This window comes from Papilio xuthus, unplaced genomic scaffold (genome assembly GCF_000836235.2).
Source record: "Papilio xuthus unplaced genomic scaffold, Pxut_1.1 DF824992.1, whole genome shotgun sequence".
NCBI lineage: Eukaryota > Metazoa > Arthropoda > Insecta > Lepidoptera > Papilionidae > Papilio > Papilio xuthus.
Genome location: NW_013533657.1, coordinates 383,349 through 404,368, shown reverse-complemented (window position 1 = coordinate 404,368; position 21,020 = coordinate 383,349). Strand labels below are relative to the sequence as shown.

The window sequence follows — 21,020 nt, the reverse complement described above, 5'->3', positions numbered from 1 at the left end:
TAAATGCTATATTTTAAAATCTTCAATTAAATCCTCATTTATATAGCATAATTTACAGGGATGCAGTACTAATTATAAATTTGTCTTATCTTAGATTCCTGCTTTCATGTCAAACTAATGGGCCAACTAAATCGATCCTTAAGATTAGTCTGATGATAACTTTTTTTTATTAGTTCGGCCGGTATGACCTAATTATATTGTGTTGAGGATGTCCATGGGTGGCGCTGATCACTTTGTTCTATACGTTCCTAAGATAGGTTTAAAACATCTTCAGGTAACAGAAATTAATTGCAACAAAAGCAAATAAAAGTCATTGATGTAACGAGCAAACTTTAATAAAAACTCTCAAACACGCAATACAATTAACACATGTACTATATTCGTTATACAACATATTTTACAATTTCACTAGCCTTATAATTAAATTTTAGTTTATAAACATTATTAAAAATATCTATATTAAACTAATTCTATGATTAGAAAAATAAATAATAGCATAATTAAGTAACAGTCGATTGTAACTTTGATCTTACATCACTACTTTGTTTTTAAATTGTGATTAATTTATGGGCGGTAAAAATGTTAAGAACTGGAAAAACATAATATTTAATTTTTCATGGCAATTCAAATATTTATTCTCAAAAGTATGGTTCTTCAGGTGGGTTTCTCAAATGTTCTTGACATCATAGTGTTGAGAAAGAAGTCATCTGAAAATTGAGAAAAGAAATTAAATAAAATATTACACATGAAATCAAAGTTTTCGTTCTAAATTATTATAGGGTGCTTTAAAGTAATTGACCTATACCTAACCTTCACAGTTAACGTATAAAATATCAAGTTAAAAACTTACATTGATCAGTAGAAGTCATCGTCATCATCGTCATACGCCATAGAGTACCAGTCTCTCGCCGCATCTTCATAAATGACCTGTCTCACGTGCTCGTCGTATTGCGGCCGGAGCAGGCGTGGCGAGCGCGCGCGGAACTCCAGCGGCACGTCGTAGCAGCGGCACACGCAGCACGCCGGGAACTTGAACCAGTCAGCGAAGATTCCGCGACATTCGTTGCGTGGGTCGTACGCCAATAGCCGGTGCAGACGGTACTGCTGTTCGCAACTGGAAATGACAACTAGGTATTTTAAAAACTCTCTGGTAAAAACATGAAGTAAAGCACAAACAAGAATAGGGTAAAAAAAGACAATTAAGTGCTCAACAATCAGATGGTTTAAATTTCAACTATCATCAAACACGTACAACACTATTGCGGTCTCTTTTTTAAAGAATAATGAGGTGAATGACAACATTTTGTGTCACAGTTGCCACGACAGTGGAGATTCACTCTGCATTACGAAGTAGTTAAGGGCAACCTACCGGCAGCCCTCTCTGCAGTACATTTGCTTGCGCTCGTGCACACAGGTCTCGAGGTGTATATACTGTTCGAATGGGTACATGTTAAGTAGCGCCAGCACCTCGCCGCGCGTGCTGTTCGCCCAGAACGGCGCTGCCATCTCTTCTTTGGATTCACAAGCGTTTCTAAAAAATGAAAATAAATTAATACCGAGAAATCCTAGTATGATACGATCACACTCGCGTTAAGCATAAACATATTACTTACGCTCCTCTTAACTTAATCACAGACGGTCTCAGAGATTCTGGTTGCGTCGGCTTTGGATATGTCTCCTCTTTTTTATCAGTAACTTTGGTATCAATCTTGTCGTTCTTGACTTTCTCATGCTCAGAGAAGAGCAGCGTGGGTGGTAGAGTAGATGCGTCAGTCATTGGCTTCCAGCCGTCCTTGACTGACTCCGTTGTTGTATCGTCGTACTGGACGTAAGTTGTTTCTGTTGCATTTATTGTGTATTCTGTTGTAGTGGTTTCATTCCTGTCAGTGTTATTTTTGGAATCGCTATCATCTCTCAGAGGTTCACTTTTCGAACTACCTAGAAATGTTGGATATAAGCTATTAGTCTCTATAGTCTGTTTGATGACCGCTTCTAAAGTTATCACGTCTGGTTCTAAATTATTTATTTCTATATTGGCTAAACTTTGCAATTTTGTTTTATACGACACTTCCTTCTCATCTATCATCGTTTCATTGTTTGTGATTTCAGTAGCATTGTTGTTGCCCGTACTGTTTGTTCTAGAGTTGTTCGTGTAGTTTTCGAGTGGCTTAACTTTTAGGGTATCATTGTCAAATTTCTTATGTTTATCGGTCTGTATCGGTCTAAAGTGAGGTTTATCTTTCATGGCACGTGCTTGACTTTTCTTTGTGTACATTAATTTTGCTTTTATTATATCCTCCTCGAAATCGCTGGACTTTCTTTTACCGCCCTCGTCGTCGTCTTCTATAAAGTTTTCTAGCTCCGCCTTCAGTACCGATATATGACGCTCTTCGCCATACATTCTTCTCATAAGTCCCTGGAATAAAAAAAAGGAACAAATTTTATACGTTGGAATCGATTTGATTTAAAAAATCAATTAATTATTTTATAATAAGATGTCTTTAGACTTGCCTGGTTCTCTCGCACAAAGCGGCGTATGGCGTGCCAGGGGTAGCCGTTGCCCGGCGTTGCGCAGTAGGCATGTCGTGCGAGGTCGCAGGGCGGGGCTGGCGGCGTCCGGGGCTGCGCGCGTGCGCGGCTGGCGCGGTGCGGCCGCGTGCACGCCGCCGACGCGTAGTCGTATGCGTCGCACCATCGCCACGTCGCCTACTTGCGGAAACAAACGATGGGTTTTTAGTAAAAATTCAGTTACATAAGTTTCGAGACAGGTTAGATAAATTACTGGTATCCTTAATTATTGTCTGAATCTATATTGAAGTTATGTATTGAGCTGACTGACGCATCGCCCCAGTTGGCGATGATGTTAATTCACTCCTTACGCTGCCATCCTTGTCGCAGAGAGAGCGTAGAAAGTCTAGGCAAAAGTGAAAACGTCTGGCTCCCAATCAGAGCACAATTAGCGTGTGACACTCTACGTTTACTTTCATTTCGGTCACCAAACTAGATTAGGACGCCCTCGATAACGGCAATGATTCTTGATCTTTTAACAAGTAATCAAATTGAAAGAATCATAAGTATAGCGTAACTTTTTGTATACAGCATCAAAGAACAAAGACAACGAGACCAGACAGAGAGAACATACGACGTGTGCTAGCTCTGCGGCCGCAAGCGCGACGCGCGTTACCGAACAGTCCCGTTAACATTAAACGTACCGAATTCATCGCATCTCATTCGATATTTAAGTTAACAGTTCGGTTGCTAAATGCTAACTGTATCTGGGTTTAGATGTCATGGATTTAACTAAATCGAGTAATGGTAGAATCAAGAGAAGGGCTAACAGTACAGAAACTATTGAGGCCTTTAACAGATAGCTACTTACTAAAGCCGTAACGCTGGTCGACAAAACCAGCCTGATTATTATTAGAAGAACATACTAAAAATGAGATAAGACAACCAGCTAGCAATGACTTAAGTTCTACATCCGTAAACAAAGCAAACAGAAAACATTTAAAACCAGTTTGTAAGAGGCGCGTGGTGATTATATAAGGAACAAAAGAGTGTTAAGGTGTGTGCCACACTGGCAGGTGCGGGACACACACGGCAGTGAAAGTGACCGCTGGTATTTGGGAGCGGGCTGTGACGTCACAGCGAGACCGGCGATCTATTTATCTGATAATCGGAATATCGGAAAACTTTGGCCTTTTGTTAGAGCAAAGATGCAGACGGCAAAATTATGTCTAAATTAAACTTAATGTGACATAAAAGCTTAAATACTGACCATTTTACAAGAGTCAAAAGTTTATTTTTCTTAAAAGTGTCCAGACAAATATTTTGTACCTGAGGGTACTTTTTATTACGTGAGATCGTCTCCCTTAGTTTCTGAGAGTCGAGGTCGTGTCCATTTCTCGGGCAAAATTTATCAGTTGCCAGCTTTTTCGTTATAACAAAACTACATAAAGTACATCTTAATTAGATACCTCGTCTAATCGTACATCATTCATTACCACTCCATTAGTGGTATCCATAAATTCAGTGTACTCAATACCTTCGTATGTAGTAAATACTTTCTACACAAATTACTGTTATAGAGAAACCTATATAAAATAATAAATGCGTTTTAGATAAAAAGAAATATAAAGAAAATTAAAAGACGAATGGATTTATCCACCAAATGGTTGGTTGAGGTAACTGGGTTATAACTGGCAAGGTAACGAGGCGACGCGATGGCCACTTTCGCCGGCCTGTCGCTTGTCGCCTGTCGCCCGCTGTGATGTAAATTATAAGTCACATCACTTAACGCCATTTTTATGACACGTTACGTCATCTAGAAGTTAGCAACACTAAGTATTTTTTTAAATTGGGTGAATTTTTGGAAACTTACTTTTAATCGATTTTGATTTTTAATTTTGTGTATATCAATTGTATCTTTAAGATAGAAAAATTCAATAAATTTCTAGGAATATCGTCCTAATTAGATTTCTTAAAAAACTACAATTAAATTCCTAAAGAACGATATGTAGTTAAAAACGTTAATTTTGTAAAGTGGTGGAATAATTTCGAATTTCATTATATTGTATTTATTAATTGCCAAGATACTGGGCACAGGCCAGCAACTGCCCCGAATAAATATTAGAACTCGATACAGAAAAGTCGAACGGATGCTCTCGAATGAGAAAACTCGTTTCCTCGGTGTGTTGATCTGATCATAAACTGATTTTAACCGTCTGAGCTGGCAAGTAATTACGTCAAATTTATAATAATAAGGTTTTATAATATTTGTTAGTAATTTAACTTACTAAAGATGAGCGAAAAGTAATAGCTAAAGATATTAAAGATAAAATTTACACAAATTTAATTGATAAAGGTTTTGAAATCTAAAACGACTGCACCTAAGTTTTGAAAGTTTTCATCGTCTCGTTATAAATTCTACCTTAACATTGCATTAATTTTATATCGATACAAACATAGAATACATGTTGTTCAATTATAAACAGTTTCTGGCAACAATATCGATCGATTACTGGGAAATATTGATAAACCATCTATCTTCCACAAGTTCTGATATGTCTGAGTGTATGCAAAAACACCGATTTTTATATTCACGAGTTAACAATCATGTTATTGCAACAGCAAGTTTAACGTTATTTACACTGAGAGAGAGTTAATTTGTTAATTACAGAACAATGTTAGAGGGTGAGATAGAGAGAGTTTGGTCCCGGGGGAATCTTCCAAAACATAGGGTATCTAAGAGAGCACCGCGGGCGTTCCTTTATTAGGTTTAGAATTCCTCAACTCAGTGACGTTATTTCATATGCAAAAAATAAATATTCATGAATTGTATGCAATTGTACACTTACACTGTCTACTGTCTGTTTTGGCAAATCTATCTGAGGCGGATTATTCGTGGACAGCTTCGAAAAGCTCCCAAATTTCGTTGCTTTTAGAATCAATAGTAGCTTTTATGTATGTACTTTATGTAGCATCGTTTTTGCACTAACTGTGGTTCCTAAAACAAAAATTAATTGTTATTGCTATGAATTCGCTACATAGAGGTCATGTAGGCACTGGTCATTAAAAGTGGGTGCTCAATCGGCCGGCCTCATTCCCACGTTCTCTAACTTGGGCCCGTTGCTATGACTTGTTGCTAGCTCTATTTGGTATTGTTAATGTGCGAGTATTGCTTTTATCAGATAAATAATCTAATTTTAATACTACGCACGTAACATATTACCTACAATAATAAACAACAAAGAAATTCGGATATATAGGTGTTCGAACATTATGCCCGCTCGAATTTGCACGAGTCGCTGCACAAAACAATTTTGGGTATCGAATCCAAGAGGATGCGGGGGCAGAACACATGCTTTAGCTCCTTTTCCTCTAACCAAAGTGAGCCTATATTTTTAATTTCGTAATAAATGCTTCTGTTTACTCTACAACTATATCATTTGTCTGCGAGATGACAGCGCAGCGCTGCGTGGGCGACCATGCGCCGGCGTAATCGGGAAAGTTGTGGAGAAATTACCGCAAGGCTGCATTTAAACTACGTTATAATACACGGGAATAAGGTAACGTGAGTAGAATCACATCATTTATGCATTCGTTTAATGCTTATAGCAGATATGTTATTTAACATAGGAGTTGTTAACGGATTCGAAATGTTTACTACTTTTATACCTATTCCTCCCAATCGTAGTGTTTCCGATTTAGTTTTATCGCTAACTTAGGTTTAATAAACTTGATTAGGGTTAATATAAACTATTTAATCTTTGCAGTTAGTAGCGGTGGAATTTTTAGTTTTAAAATGTAATTTTGTATTCTTCTCTAGTGTAGTTAACAGATTTCTATATACTCGTTTCAATATAGTCCTGGTAAGTTCAATGAACTTTCAATTCCCACAAGACATTAAGAATACTTACCTTATCTACGTTGAAAACATAACAGAGCATTGTTTGAATACTTGCACATTTGATTAATATTGAAACAAGGTTAGTTTAAAATATCATTGACAGACTGTCATTTATTGGTTTTTAAGGTACTCCCTTAGTGCAGATTATTAAATCTACACCGAAGTATTACTTAAGTTATCATCAAACAACACTCATAATGGAAGGAAGTGTTAAATAGGATTAGAAGTTTAAGCAACGATACTTTTTGGAGAAAATTATATTTATTTTTATTAGAAATATAAAACGTTACACTTTCTTATTGAACACTGACTCATTGTAAACACGATATTTTGGCAAGAGATATTTATAATTTATTCAAATTTATACCACCTCGAAAACACTTGGACCCCAAATTTTCCAGTTCAAAGGAAAATTTGCATTTTATATCCCAAAGCGTAACTTAAAGAAACACCCTCGTTTAGCACTTTTAACGTAATTAGCACTCACCACAAACAGAAAGGCGATCGCAAGCCGCATTTCTCTATCGAACTTTCACTGTGAACGCACTCGGCAGGCACATGGTGAACACGACCGTTGGCCACCGCGGTTGGCCACCGACTGGTAGGCTAAGGCGCTTTCGCATCGCTCCCTGTCAAGGACTGCATCAGATGCACTTGATTTTTATTAGCGATCGAGAACCCTAAAGGAAAAGTAACCGGTACACTTGTCAGCGACTAGTCTAGCCGTTGCCGGACGGCCGGCTCCCGTGATTTCGTCCGGTGCGTTTTATATGGCAATACCAGATCACGGCACCTCGTAACAGTTTCACGGCGCGCTGTCATTTAACGCACTTCCGTCGATAAATCTCAGAATCTCAGATAGATATTTATGCCATTACTATATCTGTAGGTTATGATGCCGTTAACTTTTCATACAATGTTGCCTAAGGGCCCATTTGTTACTTTAGATACTCGGCTGCTTTACCGATACTCCTTATCTGTGAGGTTCTATGTTTCTATTAGCCTCTATAAAGCTTTCTTTGTCTTATTTCTTTTGTATATTGTTTACGTTTCCAATTCGAATGAGATTTAAATTTATTTAGAAGCGTAGTGCGCGTTACTTGCGTTATAATTTCCGTACTGAGTGATATATCGACATCTGCGCCGGTTGTATTGAGAGCAGAGCGCGCACTGAATATTGATTGCTTGTTTAGTCAACATTTAATGACCAGTTTAGAGCAATGCCATTAGTACCATTCACTAACCAATGCTTCGCTTACAGACCATTTATCTTGGCTTTGGAAAATCATTGTACTACCCCCTGTAGTTGTAGCGTTTAGACAAGCTATTTTAATAGCCATCTTTACATTAAACTTTTACGGCCTCATTCAGAATGCTTTAACGAGCACTATGAGTAACGAGTACGATCAAATATCGAAATTGCCAAAGGCTTCTCAATGATAACTTCTTTCATAAGCATTATGAAGAAATTGTTCAGAGTTTTAAATAGAAATATTTTAAAAAGCATTGGTATTTTATTATGCATAAAAAGGGATTCCATCTGAAAAATCCTTGTCTCTCTATTCTGGGACTTGTAGTTTGGTGGTCAAACTCTAACCGCTGATTTACTTGTGTCCAAAAAGTTATTGCTTGTCTTAAGAAATTTGCTATTGTGCGGTTGCTAAGTTCATTAGTGGAAGCATTTTACTTGCTGCTTTTAGGAAACTTACGGGATTTTTACGTACACTAGGAAATAATCTTACACCTCATTATTTTATAATTTGTTCCCCATGAAAATTAAAAATATGTGGAATTTTGTAATGAAATGAATATGAACATAAACTTACTAATATTAGAAAGGTACATATTATGAATATAACAATTATTTTTTAATTAACGTGAGAAGAAGTGCAGACACAGTAGAGTCTTTTATAATTGTTATTTCACGCCATCAACATGGTAGAATCGCATTACATTGCTAATTCACGCGACGGAAAAATTAGGTTCCGCTTACTGGCAAGAAAGAGTGTGTACGATTGAGTAGGTCAGTCGAGTAATCGTTCACTGGCCGACGCTCGCGGCTGTCTCTATCCAGCTTACCATCTGTGCGATATGTTAGAGCGGGACAGGGAGCGTGCGCGTGCTCGGAACCGTTATCCCGCGACTATATCTTGAATGAAGATGGCGTTTTCTCCCGCGTCAAAACAATGGCGCCCATTAGGGTTACCATTTTTTGTTCTTTAAATATTACGCATAATTTATTTATATTTCCTATTAAACTTCTTATTTATGAATGTATGAAAATAAGTAACAGAACCAGAAGTGATATGATAATTTTAACAATGTATACTACATATCAACTGCAGCTTTTATCTTTCATTCATTCCGTTTACTTTCCATACTACTCACCTAATAACTCTTATATTCTCTCTAACCCTGACAACACAGATATAGGTAATTCTTGCCAGTTACGGATGTTCTTCGTTACTGTTAGCAAAACTATTGTTAAAATCTTTGTTTTAATTTTTATTTTTCAGGCGTGTAGTCACCCTACTTGAGTTGCAAATTGACCTGCCACTTTAAAATCGAAAGGTGCCCCTGATCGGGTTTAATTACCTCTGTCTGGTTAGTGTCAGCCTGTCAGCGCTATTTCTCCCGTGCGTACACTATCACGGGCTATATCGATGACATGTCATTTGTATTAAAATTATTTTAACTTCATAGATTTTCTGATCGTCAATTTTGTACATGAATCTGAACCTGTACAAGTCTGAACATGTTATAACTTGTCATGTTACGACTATCCAGTTATCTTATAATATATTTTTGCTTTAAAAATACACCATGAGTTATTTCCTTTACAGACGAAGTTAATTATGAGTTGTAAGTCGGACAGTTTGTTCAAGTTTGATGTTTACGAGTCTCAGACACTGCTTAACCGATTTACCGACACTGTCAATATGCACTTGAGAGAAACACTCACTATAGACCTAGAGTTTGTTGCTTATGCGAAAGTCGACCTAATTTTAGTAGAGAGTTAAATTTTAATTGAAAGACTCTGAAAATGTCCAATTACTTGACGACTTTAGTACTACTAGTAAATATTATAAAATTATTAATTAAGTGGTGAAAAATTTTAGTAAAGATTAATAAAAATTATTTTTTGGGTTACTTGGACTTAAGATTAGGACTTAGATATTAATAGATTTCGTATCACACTTTTGTGATGCTTATATGTAGGGTGCCAGGTCGCCAAACCTAATAGCCGGACAGACCACCCAGCTAAGCCAAACATTTTTGTAGAAAGGCCGGACACCCTACATTATTTAAGGATTTTGTCTATATGCATTGTCGCTTGCACTCGGCTACTGTTGTTTACGAAATTTAAAAAGCCTGACAACTGGGACACCATTTGTCCCCCCGGAAACGCAATCAAAAAACTACTTGCATGTATGTAACTTCGTAACTTCTATGCTTTCGGATTGCACGTGATTCTCACAGGGGGAAGGGTAAAGCAACTCGTGACACTTAGTTGATACCAAAATAGGTTTTATTATTTGCACACGCAATATTCTGTAGCGTGGGCGCCACGTGGCAATGACGTCATTGCATGTTTACTTATGATACACATGTTTTGATGATCATATACATTAACATATTTATTACCATGGTGGGATTAGATTCATTCATATTACCCAGGTACAAATATGAATGAATCTCACATCTAAAATATTTTGTTAACATCTGCCATAGACAATCTATCGGTTTTTATTATTTTACATGGAAGTAAAAGACAAAAAAAAGTATACTTAAAAATTTAAGATTACGTTATTTACTTAATATGATAAATATTGTAAGAATATAAGTATATTTTGCGTAAGTTATTAACATACCTCCCACCTTCTAATTTCGCATGTCTCGACTTGGTCTCGACGCCTTCAGTTTTGGTTCCTTTTCCTTCTCAAGTGTAGGGTAACCATGCAAAGTGTGATATCCATTTTTGTTGTATGATTAGAAGGTAAATTTCAAATTAGAAAATACAAGTTTTATGGTAAATTAAATTTTGCGTAATAACCTATTATTTATTTATGAATATATTGTTTATTGTCCTATAAAATGCCAGGTTTATGGTCAGCACAGTGTCAACAAATCTTAGAAAGTGTCGGCGAAATCGAACGGCCGATAAGTGCAGGCGTTAATACACTTTCGATCTTTCAATATTTAACTTTCTCAAGGATTTTGCGACTTTCATATCGCTTCTTATAGAGATAAAGGCTTACCTCATGTGGGTTTTACCACATCTTAATATAGGCAGTTTTAATTGGATATTAAGCTTTCTAATTTGCGATATTAGTTCATCATTTCATTTTGTATGAGGTTACAATTAAGTGACGACGTATTGGCGACATTGTATGACATCTATGTAATATTCAGCTTTGATTTATAATACTTAGTTTTTATCTAATTGTTTTTAGATAACGCGTAAATTTTAATGCCTCTGTCTCATCGAACTTCATTTTTCTGGGCAGAATGTTGACTATTATTTAGTTAAAGGCGTCTTAAACGTTACAATCCGTGCAATATTACTTTTAAAGTTGCAAAGATTTGTAATATTTCTTCCGTTTTCTTCGCATGTTATTGATTAATCAGCATTTGAATAAATTACATTTTATTGGTTATAATGGAGTAAAATTATAGTCTTTTATGATGTAGTTAACATGCAGTTGAATTAATATCGCTAGTTTATTTGACAAAAATAAAAAATATATTAAGAAGTTAATGTCAGTAACTACATAAACAGCAATATGTATTGTACGTACATGTTACAATATTTAAAGATTGAATCCTAGCGGAGACAAAAAAAAGAAAAGTACGTTTTAAATGAACTTTAATAAAATTATTTTTAAATGTGCTATATATTCCTTGATAATGTATCTCTTAATTTCCTCCAGAACCTCTCCGGTTGGCTGTCGTCCCACGAATGGTAGATCTTCGTCTTGAGCAGGTACTTGAGTGTCGTTGTCATATATTTGTTTTCCACCTCGCCCACTCTGATGAGCACCAGTGGGTCATAGGGAGTGCCGTCCTCTAGAAACAGTCTGTGGTACTCCGCGAGCTGCGTCTCCCAGCGACACCACTGGGATTTCGCGAAACTATTGCTTACAATTAAAACTATATATTTACTTTGATTAATACTATTCAATATTGACTCGGAAATGAAGGAACCTATCTCGAAATCCCTTTCGTATATACACAGCTTTAGATACGGAGGCGTCGTCTCTAGCTGGTTGATCATTTCTGCGACGAACTCTCGGTCATCGTTGCAGTACGATACGAACGCATCGAATCTGTACCCGTTACTGGGCAACGTCTCCGCTTTCAAAGATTTCCGTACGAACTTCCTGCCTACTGCTATTTTAGCTAAGAACATCCAGTATCGTATATAAATCCTATATTTGTAAATCCCCACCAGAAGTAATCCGAACAGGAGTAGAGTAACTACTGAAGGCGCGGTCCATATAAGGAACATGACGCTGGAGATCTTTTCGTACATGAGACAGCGCAAAGTCTTGACGGAGGAGAGGTACTCAGCGACGCGGCGACCCTCCCACACGTCGGGGCTGCTGCACAGGAAGCGTGAGCTCGCGAAGTATCCCCGCAGGAGCGCGGTGCCGTTCACCTGCAACCACATGTACGTCTTGTACATCGAGCTACAGTCGCACACGAACACGTTGTCCAACAGTTCGATATCCGTCGTGCGGCCCTGGCGCGGATTCTCTAGTAAATAATTTATGTCCTGTATCATGCTTATAGTAAAATGAGATATCTTATTGTTGGTCAAGTAGAGATTCATCGGACGGACCCCGGCTGCTAGAAACAACGATTTCCACCACGATATCAATAGATTCTCACTCAAGTCCAGCACCTGCAGGTTTTTCAATGGTTTTAGTGTTTCAGCTGTTATGTAATACAACTGGTTGTTTCTTAGTATTAAATGCGTCAGGTTCGGCATCATTTCAAATATATTATCCTCGTCGTAAAAACGTTTAATGCCACAATTTTTGAGTATCAATATTTTTAACTCATTCAAACCTTCAAATTGAACACTAGTCAAATTTTCGTTTGCCGTGAGAGGGTTGTTGGCCAAGTTGAGCATTTCTAAATGTCTCATTGGCTCAAAAGTTTTATCTCCGATGTGATACAATGTTCCATTTTCCATACTTAAAATCTTCAGATCTTCCAAACCCAGGAAAGTGTAATCGAAAACTGATTTAATTCTATTATATGCCAGGTTCAATACTTGCAACCTTTTGCAGTATGTGAAAGCATCTCTGTCGATTTCATAATACATTGGGCTGATGGAGCTACCTTTATTTGACGACAGATCTAAAAGTAACAGTTGCTGATTTGAAATATGTTTCTGGTGTATACCAGGCAAATTGTTGCCGCCTAATAGTAAGACACGTAGGTTTGGAAATTTTAAAGGATCAAAGGCGTTCGGGCCTATGGATATTGCAAGGACTTTTCTTAGGTCTAGCACTTCCAAGTTGACCATTGCTGGAAACGTATCATCTGTGATTATTTCGAATTGATTTTCAGCAAGAATTAGTCTCTCTACTGTCGAGTTTGCAATGATATTGAGCAAAGCTCTCGGCGGCTGTTTTCGAAATCCCATTCCAGACAGGTCGAGATGAGTTAAATTTATATCTTTTTCTATCATTTTTGTTAAAAAGTTTCCTATTAAGCTAGAATTTAGATCGTTTTCGCCTATTATCAACTCTTTTAACATTAGTAAAGGCTCAAAACTTTTAGGATGTATAAATTCCAACCTGCATAGATTTATTTCCAGTCTTTTTAATGACGTTCCTCTCATAACATGAAAAGCGGTCTCAGGTATCCTTTCCAAGGAATTTTGCGACAAATCTAAACTTCTTAGTGCTGGTAATGTACTAGGTTTAAATGCGGGAGTTAAATCTAAAATATTTGTGAAGCCGTTGTTGACTAGAGTCAAGTTGCGAAGATTCTTGAGACCTTCGAACGTGCGCTTATGTAGTGTGTTAAGCCTCGTGTTGTAGGAAATTGATAACTGTTTAAGGTTCGTCAAGTTGCGAAAGAGTCCCGGTTCCAGATACTTGAGTCTGTGGTTGGCCTCTATTTGTAAAACTAGCAGGTGTTGGAGGGCGTCGAGCTCGCCTACTCGTATCTCTGTGATCACCGTCGTTATCACCCGGAGGAGGTCACTCTGTATGTTCACCTGAAGGGAAAAGAAGAAAGAAGTTATAATAAATAACAGATAACATGCTTTCAGATATACGTTTTAGACTATTTCTGTAGGTACATGTAGTTATGGTTCTTTTAACATCAGATAAAATTCTTGCAATGTTGACTTTTTTCCTAAAAAAAAAACAATATGAAAATGTCAAGGATTCGAAAGTGTTACATTTATAGATTTGATCGAGAAGTATCTGTTATCTGTTTTGTGTGTGCGCAGTGGAGGCCCTCCTCCGCCTGCGCTCGCGGCAATAGACGCCTTTATTTGTACTATGATAGTTAAATCTTTGTGTTGCTTTTGATTGTGATTAGATATTTTCTTTTAGTCAAACATAAAGTCAGCTATTGTATTTGTTACAATGAGATAAGCGAATAACATCATAATCTAGTTTTCATAACCCAGCAACAAAATTTAATTCAACACTTTTTTAAGTAACGATTGCTCTGTCATTTATGATTAACTAATTTAAACCGCAAAATGGTAGGCAGAAAAGTTATTTGCCTGTAGGTAATCTTACCTTAGGGAAGCGTTTACACTCATAGTTGCCGAAACATACGATGATCTTAAGATTGTTGTTAGTCCTGCAGAGACAGCCGGAGGTCTTGTCGACGGCGAGCTGCACGGGCAGGGCGACGCTGGAGTCCTCTGGCGGCGACAGCACGTTATTGGTGATATCCTTGTACTCGTCGAGCAAGCTGCTCCGCGAGTGCCGCGCGTAGCACAACAGCAGCCACAGGTAATGGCCAACGAACATTTCTCGCAACAGACCGCCTGTAAAAAAATATTTAGAAATAGTGTGTAGGACCTTTTTTATGAGAGATGGGGGAATACGAGCGGCATCACTGAGATGATCGATGCCCACGATAATCCGCAACATCAGATGAACAGCAAATGAATTGTCAGCCTTAATCAAGATGGTATGCTGCCTTCTTGAAGGACCCTAATTCATACTTGTTTGGAAATACCGCAGAGGACATACCATTCCACAACGCGGCTTTGTGAGGCAGGAAATTACAGGAAAATTTACCAAGTTCAGATAGTGTGTGAAGTGAAAAAATCGGTACAAGAATTGTACCTTGTGGCACACCTATTATTCATATTAACAGCTACATAGTATTATTGTTAGCTTTGTTATTAGAAAACAATTTAATTATACATTATATCGCAACACTGAATTTGTAAAGACAAAGATTTTAACGTCCGCAATAATTCAATACCTACAATAATAATGTTGCTACCATACGTTATGCCGATATAATTTCCTTAAATTTGGATTATGTTTTTTGTGAACTGACCTAAGACCAGTAAGTAAACTATAACGCTTAGTTGTTGAGGTAATAAGTACGCAAAAAGCAGACGTTTCTTTAATCATACGAAAAGCAATGTCTTATATTGCTTATAATTTGCTTTGTTTGTGCTAGATTAATGATAAAAAATAATCTTGTTAACTTTTTAAATATACATTTTGTTCTATGGATTAAATAATAAAGAATGACATGTGGTGAGATGCAATGAAGTCAAACTTACTGACTACATATTTACACACTACATCGAAATTTCTCTGGTTCGCTTTGATCAGTAAAGTTAGTCAAAATCAAATGTCTAGTTAGCGTTAACGTTTAGCCAACGTAAATTTTTGCTGAGCATTGGTCAAAACATTCGATAAGTTTGCTGCGGCTGTGCAAGACAAAGTGAAATGACTCTCTTGTCTTTTGCTAGACTTGTTTAGCTAAACATGATATTGTTGTTACCTTTTTGGGAAATCCAGCTCTTAGCCGATAGAAGTTAGCCGTGATGCTTGTTAGTGTGGTCGAGCGGACAAAGGGGGCGCAGCGGCCCGCCTCAGCCTAATTAGCACATATATGATGTTTGGACAATCTATTAGCGTAAGGCGGATATGGCTTAACCTTCACGAAAAATTTGGCTATGATTTTCGTATCAAAGAATTTTCAACAATTAGGCACTATAACAACTTTTATATATACAATCCATTTTCTGATATCTGGTACACTGCAGTCAATAATTGTAATAAATAACACTTTTCCACTTGACGACTCTTACTGGATTCTCCATCACTGTTGTCGCTCACTGCCAGCAGTTGCGCGAGAGCTACACAGGGGGCGCTGGCTGTGCTCGCACTGAGCTGATTCGCCTGCCGTGCCGTATGCTCATAGATTTCCTCCCAAACACTGCCATTGGTCCGTATTATTTGCTAATGTGATAGCAAAGTCGTTACTTTACAATTCGGCACTAATTTTTAGTGATACAATACTTATTTAACGTCTATGATAACTTTCTCTTAAAGTATCTTGTTTTATTGCTTTGGTTTTGTGACACTTGTAACAACATAATGTTGTTGGTCAGTACTCGTATGTTTAATAAATCACTAAATCACTCAAATCTCATTGTGTTCTCTTTTCCTCTCCTTTCATTATTTCTCTATCTCTTACTCTTTCTATATGGGTATTTTCCGAGATGCTTAAATTTGTAAAAATAGGATTTACATATACTATGTTTGCTAGTTTAAAAATGGTAACAGTTAAACGCTAATGTAACATTTTATAAACCGAGAGTTTCGTGATTGCTTATAATAAGTCCAAACCTGATTCTATAACGGAATACAAAGACAACTTGACATAGATTTGAACACAATTATAACGATAATGATGAAAATAAATAGCAATAATTTATAGAAGAACAAAACATTTCCTGCGCCTGTTTACGCGCTCGCTAAACTAACCATAAAGATATCGCGCGCGCTCCGCAAACACGAGGGGAATAGCTGTGTCTTTATGCTAATTGAAGTCGTACTTACTAAAACAATCTCACGTCTCAATTTCGGTTTGTCTTTCGTTTACATCCGCTAAAGTTAGACGACCTCTGTATACATAATTATGTGTAGTAAGAATACATAGATCGTGTCTATATGACTTGGGTATACTAAAATTACAAATTAAATTTCATAGCCTCAATGGATTTTTCTTAATCCTGGAATACAGCTCTCTCCTGATTTATCTGGTTTTCCTAGGATTCCCATACTTGAATTTGCTGTTTTTTTTTTCAAAGACAATCACTTCAATAAACATGTTAAAGTTTATTTTTCATTTCTTTATTACAAGATTTATGTTATATTTAACATATGCGTAATGTTCATTAGGTTCATATGGGCGAGGGCAGCGCTGCGGAAAGCTTGGTGATAAGGTCGTCCAGCTGCAGCAGGTTGGCGCGCGCCTGCCGGGACACCTGTCCTTCCGGCAGCTCGCTCGGCTCGTGGCGCAGGAGCCACGCTGATTGTTCCAGGATCTTGCGGGACTCCTGCACGCAAACATATGGAAACCTGATAACTGAACACTGCGTATACTAGATAGAATAGAAGAAGCAATAGTAAGAAGACTTACAGTGATATATCCGAGCATGACGAGCGGGCCTTCGGTCGCGGACTTCCGACGGCCAGTCTCCGCCACCGCTGCATGCAACTCAAAAAGTAACGTGCCGCGCAGCCGAGTCTCGGCTGAAAAATTATAAGCACATATATTTCATTGTTTGCAAAAAAAACAATGCAATAGACCTACTAGCTAGCCACCATATGCGGACTGCTTCGAGCAGTCGGCGTGTGGGCGAAAGCATTCTTTAACGACTACAACACACTTAAGTTCGCGTACGGTGAACATCAACTGCTGCTTTTCAATCGGTCTTTGTATGTTAACCCTTACCTGGTGCCAGAGTCTCGAGTAAGTCGGCAAGTTTCCTGCAGAGCTGCGTCTTGAGTATCAGGCGATCTTCTGTAACTGCAGCGAGACCCAGCGCGTGCTGCTGCCCGACCAGCTGCGCCAGTGCCAAGCTCACGTCCGTCATGTAGTAATGCGCTGGGTGAAGGTAGCTGGCGCAGTGGCTTACGAACCTGCAGGTTTATATTAATTTTCATATACTTGACTTGATAAAGAGCATACTATAACCGAGAAGGTCTTAAATATTAAAGAATTGATGAAAAACTGATTAAAACTAAACTAATACATATAACGTAATATTACACTACACGTGTTATTAAATACAGTTAATATTAACTTTGAATGGGAAATCTGAAATATCTGTTGTGTGATATTCTACTTATCCGAGTAATCCAAAACAAATGTTATGACAACTCGGTTCACTCATTATTGTACATATGTTTGCACGAATATGAGAATTGTTACTTTGTTGTCAAGGTCGAGTGTCGAATCATTGAGAAATATTATTGTGATGCTAGATGGTAAAAGTAAATAAATATGTTTTGATTCTGAAAGCACATTAATTATGTACAAATTATTAAAACAAAACAACAAACGAATATTCCTACTTTGTGTTGAAACTATCTGACCGACCTTTCGCAGGCGTCGGCGTCTCCTTTGGGCATCACACTGAGCTCGCGACCGATGTCCTGCAGCAGCTGCTGTATGATGGCGTCGCTAACGGCGTCCCCGCAGCTGCAGCATTTCCAGAGCTTGTCGTCCAGGCCGCGCGATGCCGGGTCCGGGCACGTCGTTTTGTGCAGTATCGGAAGGATAAAAGTATCAGGCAGGAGGTACCCCTTGCAATCCCTAAGAGCAAAATACATTGTAGGTATGTGACATACAAATAAGTTATCTAGCTTGTGTATTGATCAAAAATCTTGAAGATCATCATCATCAACCTGCTCTTATCCTTACGGAATTCACTCCTTTCTTACGCATATCCTCTTTCACAAATTCAAAAAGCATTAAGATATGGCATTTAAAAAAGAACTGGGTATTTATTTGAGTATCACTAACTTCTTCTTGCACTTGACAGCGCTGTACATAGTGCCGAACTCGGTGACATCAGCGCAACGTGGGCAAGTGCACTCGAAGAATTTGGAGTCTGCGAGGTGGTGCCGGCGAGCCTCTGTGCCCCACAACGGGTCTGTGTAGCACACAGAAATGTGCCCACTGGCGGGGATATCCACACCCGCGCACAGTATCTGAGGACACCACAATCACAACGCATTAAAATCATAACTTCATAGTTTCAAGTTTGGTAGTTTCCAGATTAACACATCTTCCTATACATAATAAACTACTTATAACATAAGTTTTCTAATAGCTGTACAAGTATTTGATTCTGGTTGATATTCAGAATTTATATTAGCTAAATACTTACAATGTCTCCTGAGGAGGTAAAGCTCTTATTGCAGTTAGCGCAGCAGCTGTGCTCAGCCATGGAGACGCGCTCGAACACCGCCACGTACTCCGGCTCCAACAGCGGTACCTCGTGACCGTTGATCTGCACACGATATACTTAGTCATATCAGGAAGCCTCTTTCATTATAAAAATAGCAATTAAAGCTGATTTTCTCTTTCTTCCTATTCATCTTTGACAATATTCAAAAACGTATTTTGATCACTTTGCAAGTCGTATTAGAAGAAGTACTTAATTGCAAAACAAATAACGTTGAATACCTGTATAATCCCGCAGCATTTCATGATCTCTTCCTCAGTGAAGGTGCTACCAAGTTTGAAGAAGTTAACGATGAAGTCTGCGATCATCTTCTTGTCATTGTTCCATTTGTCGGTTCCCTTGCGGTCCGCGCAGTGCGACTCCAGGCTTTGCAGCTTTGCCCATAACTTCTCATTGTAGTCTCTTTGGTACAAGCAGCGGAGAACGGTGATACATTGGTAATTTGGATGTGGAATACCGAATGATGAAATTGTCACCTAAGTAAAAAATAATGGTAACACAATGCCTATAGTGTTTATACGTGTAAACAATACCTCAGTAAATTGTACCTTTTCGCCTCTGTTTTTAGTATAAAGGCACTCTGGTTTATGGACCTCGTTCCTGGTGCAGGGCTCCGAGCAGAAGGGCCAGCCGCAGTCAGCGCAGGATACTGTCTTCCCTGCCTCTAGCAGCTTGTAACATCCCAGGCATACCGGTGGAGTTACCTGGATAGTAAACACTTTGAATGTAGATGGATTTCTCCATATTTTACGGGAAATAATACTACAATTTTCCGTTAAGTCTAACCTGAGCAGGGCCAGTTATAAGCGGCGATTCTTTCATAATTATATCACCAGCTTTAATTTCTCTTGTCGCTTCTAAGTATCTTCCGTACTTCGTATCCTCCTTGACCCTGGCAGGAGTGCAGCGTTGCTTGTGCTGCCTCCAATCCTGCTTCTGATGTTCCCGTGAGCAGTAGTGCGCGTTCTGACATCCCGAGCACTTCTGCTCCGCAGGGGCAGAGCACACTGCGCACTGATTTAGCTCTCCCATGTTCTAAAATGTTTTAAATATTAGAACAATACAATAGAGGCCGTAAATATTTTAACAAACCCAGTGTTGCTAAGTATTCATGATCTACTTTGACAAACTTCAGGGAATTTTTATTATTTTGTAGTAAATTAAAACACAGTAAAGAAAGAAAAAATAACATTGTTTTTTCTGTAAATTGATCCAAGTGAGATATCGAATATCCCAATCCTAATGCTGCAAACGTATAGAAAATAGTTCAGTTACTCCAAAGTACTTTACTTAAATTAATTATAATATAAAAACTAATTATAAATGCAAATAATGAAGTACTTACTCTAATTTCTGAAAATATTTGATATCGTATATTAAATGTGAAAATCCATGAATAAACTACGAGCGCGCAGCGCAGTGCCGGGCGACTGGCCAGCCGATGCCGCGTGCACTGAGGTAAAAATAACCCAGTGGATTGTTATAGAATGTAACCTATGCGTGGCATTTCTCATATCAAAGAAGTATTCCTTATTCAGTTGTAACTACAACTTGTATGGATTTGGTTAAAGGTGACACAATTACGAGGGGAATGACATCTGAAATGACGAATGATCGATATAAAAGACAAAATCTAGTGAGCCAACCCCACTTAGAGAACATATGAGAACATTCCATCTCTTTTAGAGAGAGGAATGAGAACATTCGACCTCTCATAGAGAGAGGAATAAGAACAGAGAGAATAGTGGTACAACGGAGGATTAAACCATGGAATTACCTTGATGCCTTGAAGTGTCCACTTGTACTCCTTACTATACTGCATTCACGAGGCATAAATTAAATAAAATTAATAATGCAAATAAGCTTAGCTAGCTTGGATAACTTATTCGTATAAGTTAGCAATTATTTTTTATTAAGGAAAGATGTGATAGGGAGGGATAGTTAAGAAAACAGACTTCTGTAACAACAGATGCGTGCCAGAGAATCTTGTCAATTTTATTGGACATCGAAAAAAAAAATATGAATAATAAATGAAACGCATAAATTAGGTTAACATTTTCTTTAATAAATTATTATAATATAAGCATAGAATATACCAAACATAAAAAAGAGCATCTCTCTACAAAG

At 37.9% G+C, this 21,020-nt stretch overlaps 3 protein-coding genes across 3 annotated transcripts; all 3 read right to left on the bottom strand.

Moving 5' to 3' along the window:
• Positions 1–383: 383 nt before the first annotated feature.
• On the bottom strand, positions 384–6,992 carry spz4 (Spaetzle domain-containing protein 4). The gene is made up of 6 exons (XM_013324321.1): positions 6,897–6,992; positions 2,512–2,706; positions 1,614–2,416; positions 1,370–1,531; positions 851–1,114; positions 384–707 (listed from the first exon to the last, which is right to left on the bottom strand). Exons 1-5 carry the CDS (start codon positions 6,924–6,926, stop codon positions 856–858), a joined length of 1,449 nt encoding a protein of 482 aa, XP_013179775.1. The 5' UTR covers positions 6,927–6,992; the 3' UTR covers positions 384–707; positions 851–855.
• Positions 6,993–11,252: 4,260 nt separating this feature from the next.
• Positions 11,253–15,885, bottom strand: LOC106126876 (toll-like receptor 2). The gene is made up of 3 exons (XM_013324778.1): positions 15,413–15,885; positions 14,179–14,432; positions 11,253–13,643 (listed from the first exon to the last, which is right to left on the bottom strand). Exons 2-3 carry the CDS (start codon positions 14,413–14,415, stop codon positions 11,301–11,303), a joined length of 2,580 nt encoding a protein of 859 aa, XP_013180232.1. The 5' UTR covers positions 14,416–14,432; positions 15,413–15,885; the 3' UTR covers positions 11,253–11,300.
• An 887-nt stretch (positions 15,886–16,772) lies between these two features.
• Positions 16,773–20,351, bottom strand: SmydA-1 (SET and MYND domain containing, arthropod-specific, member 1). The gene is made up of 10 exons (XM_013324285.1): positions 20,239–20,351; positions 19,680–19,928; positions 19,442–19,597; positions 19,115–19,369; positions 18,816–18,938; positions 18,449–18,636; positions 18,023–18,238; positions 17,375–17,562; positions 17,060–17,172; positions 16,773–16,976 (listed from the first exon to the last, which is right to left on the bottom strand). Exons 2-10 carry the CDS (start codon positions 19,923–19,925, stop codon positions 16,821–16,823), a joined length of 1,641 nt encoding a protein of 546 aa, XP_013179739.1. The 5' UTR covers positions 19,926–19,928; positions 20,239–20,351; the 3' UTR covers positions 16,773–16,820.
• Between the last annotated feature and the right edge of the window lie 669 nt (positions 20,352–21,020).

Bases quoted from the DNA above. Each gene is read 5' to 3' on its own strand.
- spz4 (XM_013324321.1), bottom strand. From the start codon at position 6,926: ATGCGGCTTGCGATCGCCTTTCTGTTTGTG. The intron at 2,417-2,511 runs GCAAGTCTAAAG...TTTTTATTCCAG, and splicing joins GCTTTGTGCGAGAGAACCAG to GGACTTATGAGAAGAATGTA. The intron at 1,115-1,369 runs GTAGGTTGCCCT...TGTCATTTCCAG, and splicing joins TACTGCAGAGAGGGCTGCCG to TTGCGAACAGCAGTACCGTC.
- LOC106126876 (XM_013324778.1), bottom strand. From the start codon at position 14,415: ATGTTCGTTGGCCATTACCTGTGGCTGCTGTTGTGCTACGCGCGGCAC. The intron at 13,644-14,178 runs GTAAGATTACCT...TTTTCCCTTCAG, and splicing joins AGTGTAAACGCTTCCCTAAG to GTGAACATACAGAGTGACCT.
- SmydA-1 (XM_013324285.1), bottom strand. From the start codon at position 19,925: ATGGGAGAGCTAAATCAGTGCGCAGTGTGCTCTGCCCCTGCGGAGCAG. The intron at 18,939-19,114 runs GTATTCAACGTT...TATCGTGTGCAG, and splicing joins AATGCTGCGGGATTATACAG to ATCAACGGTCACGAGGTACC. The intron at 18,637-18,815 runs GTAAGTATTTAG...TGGTGTCCTCAG, and splicing joins TTACCTCCTCAGGAGACATT to ATACTGTGCGCGGGTGTGGA.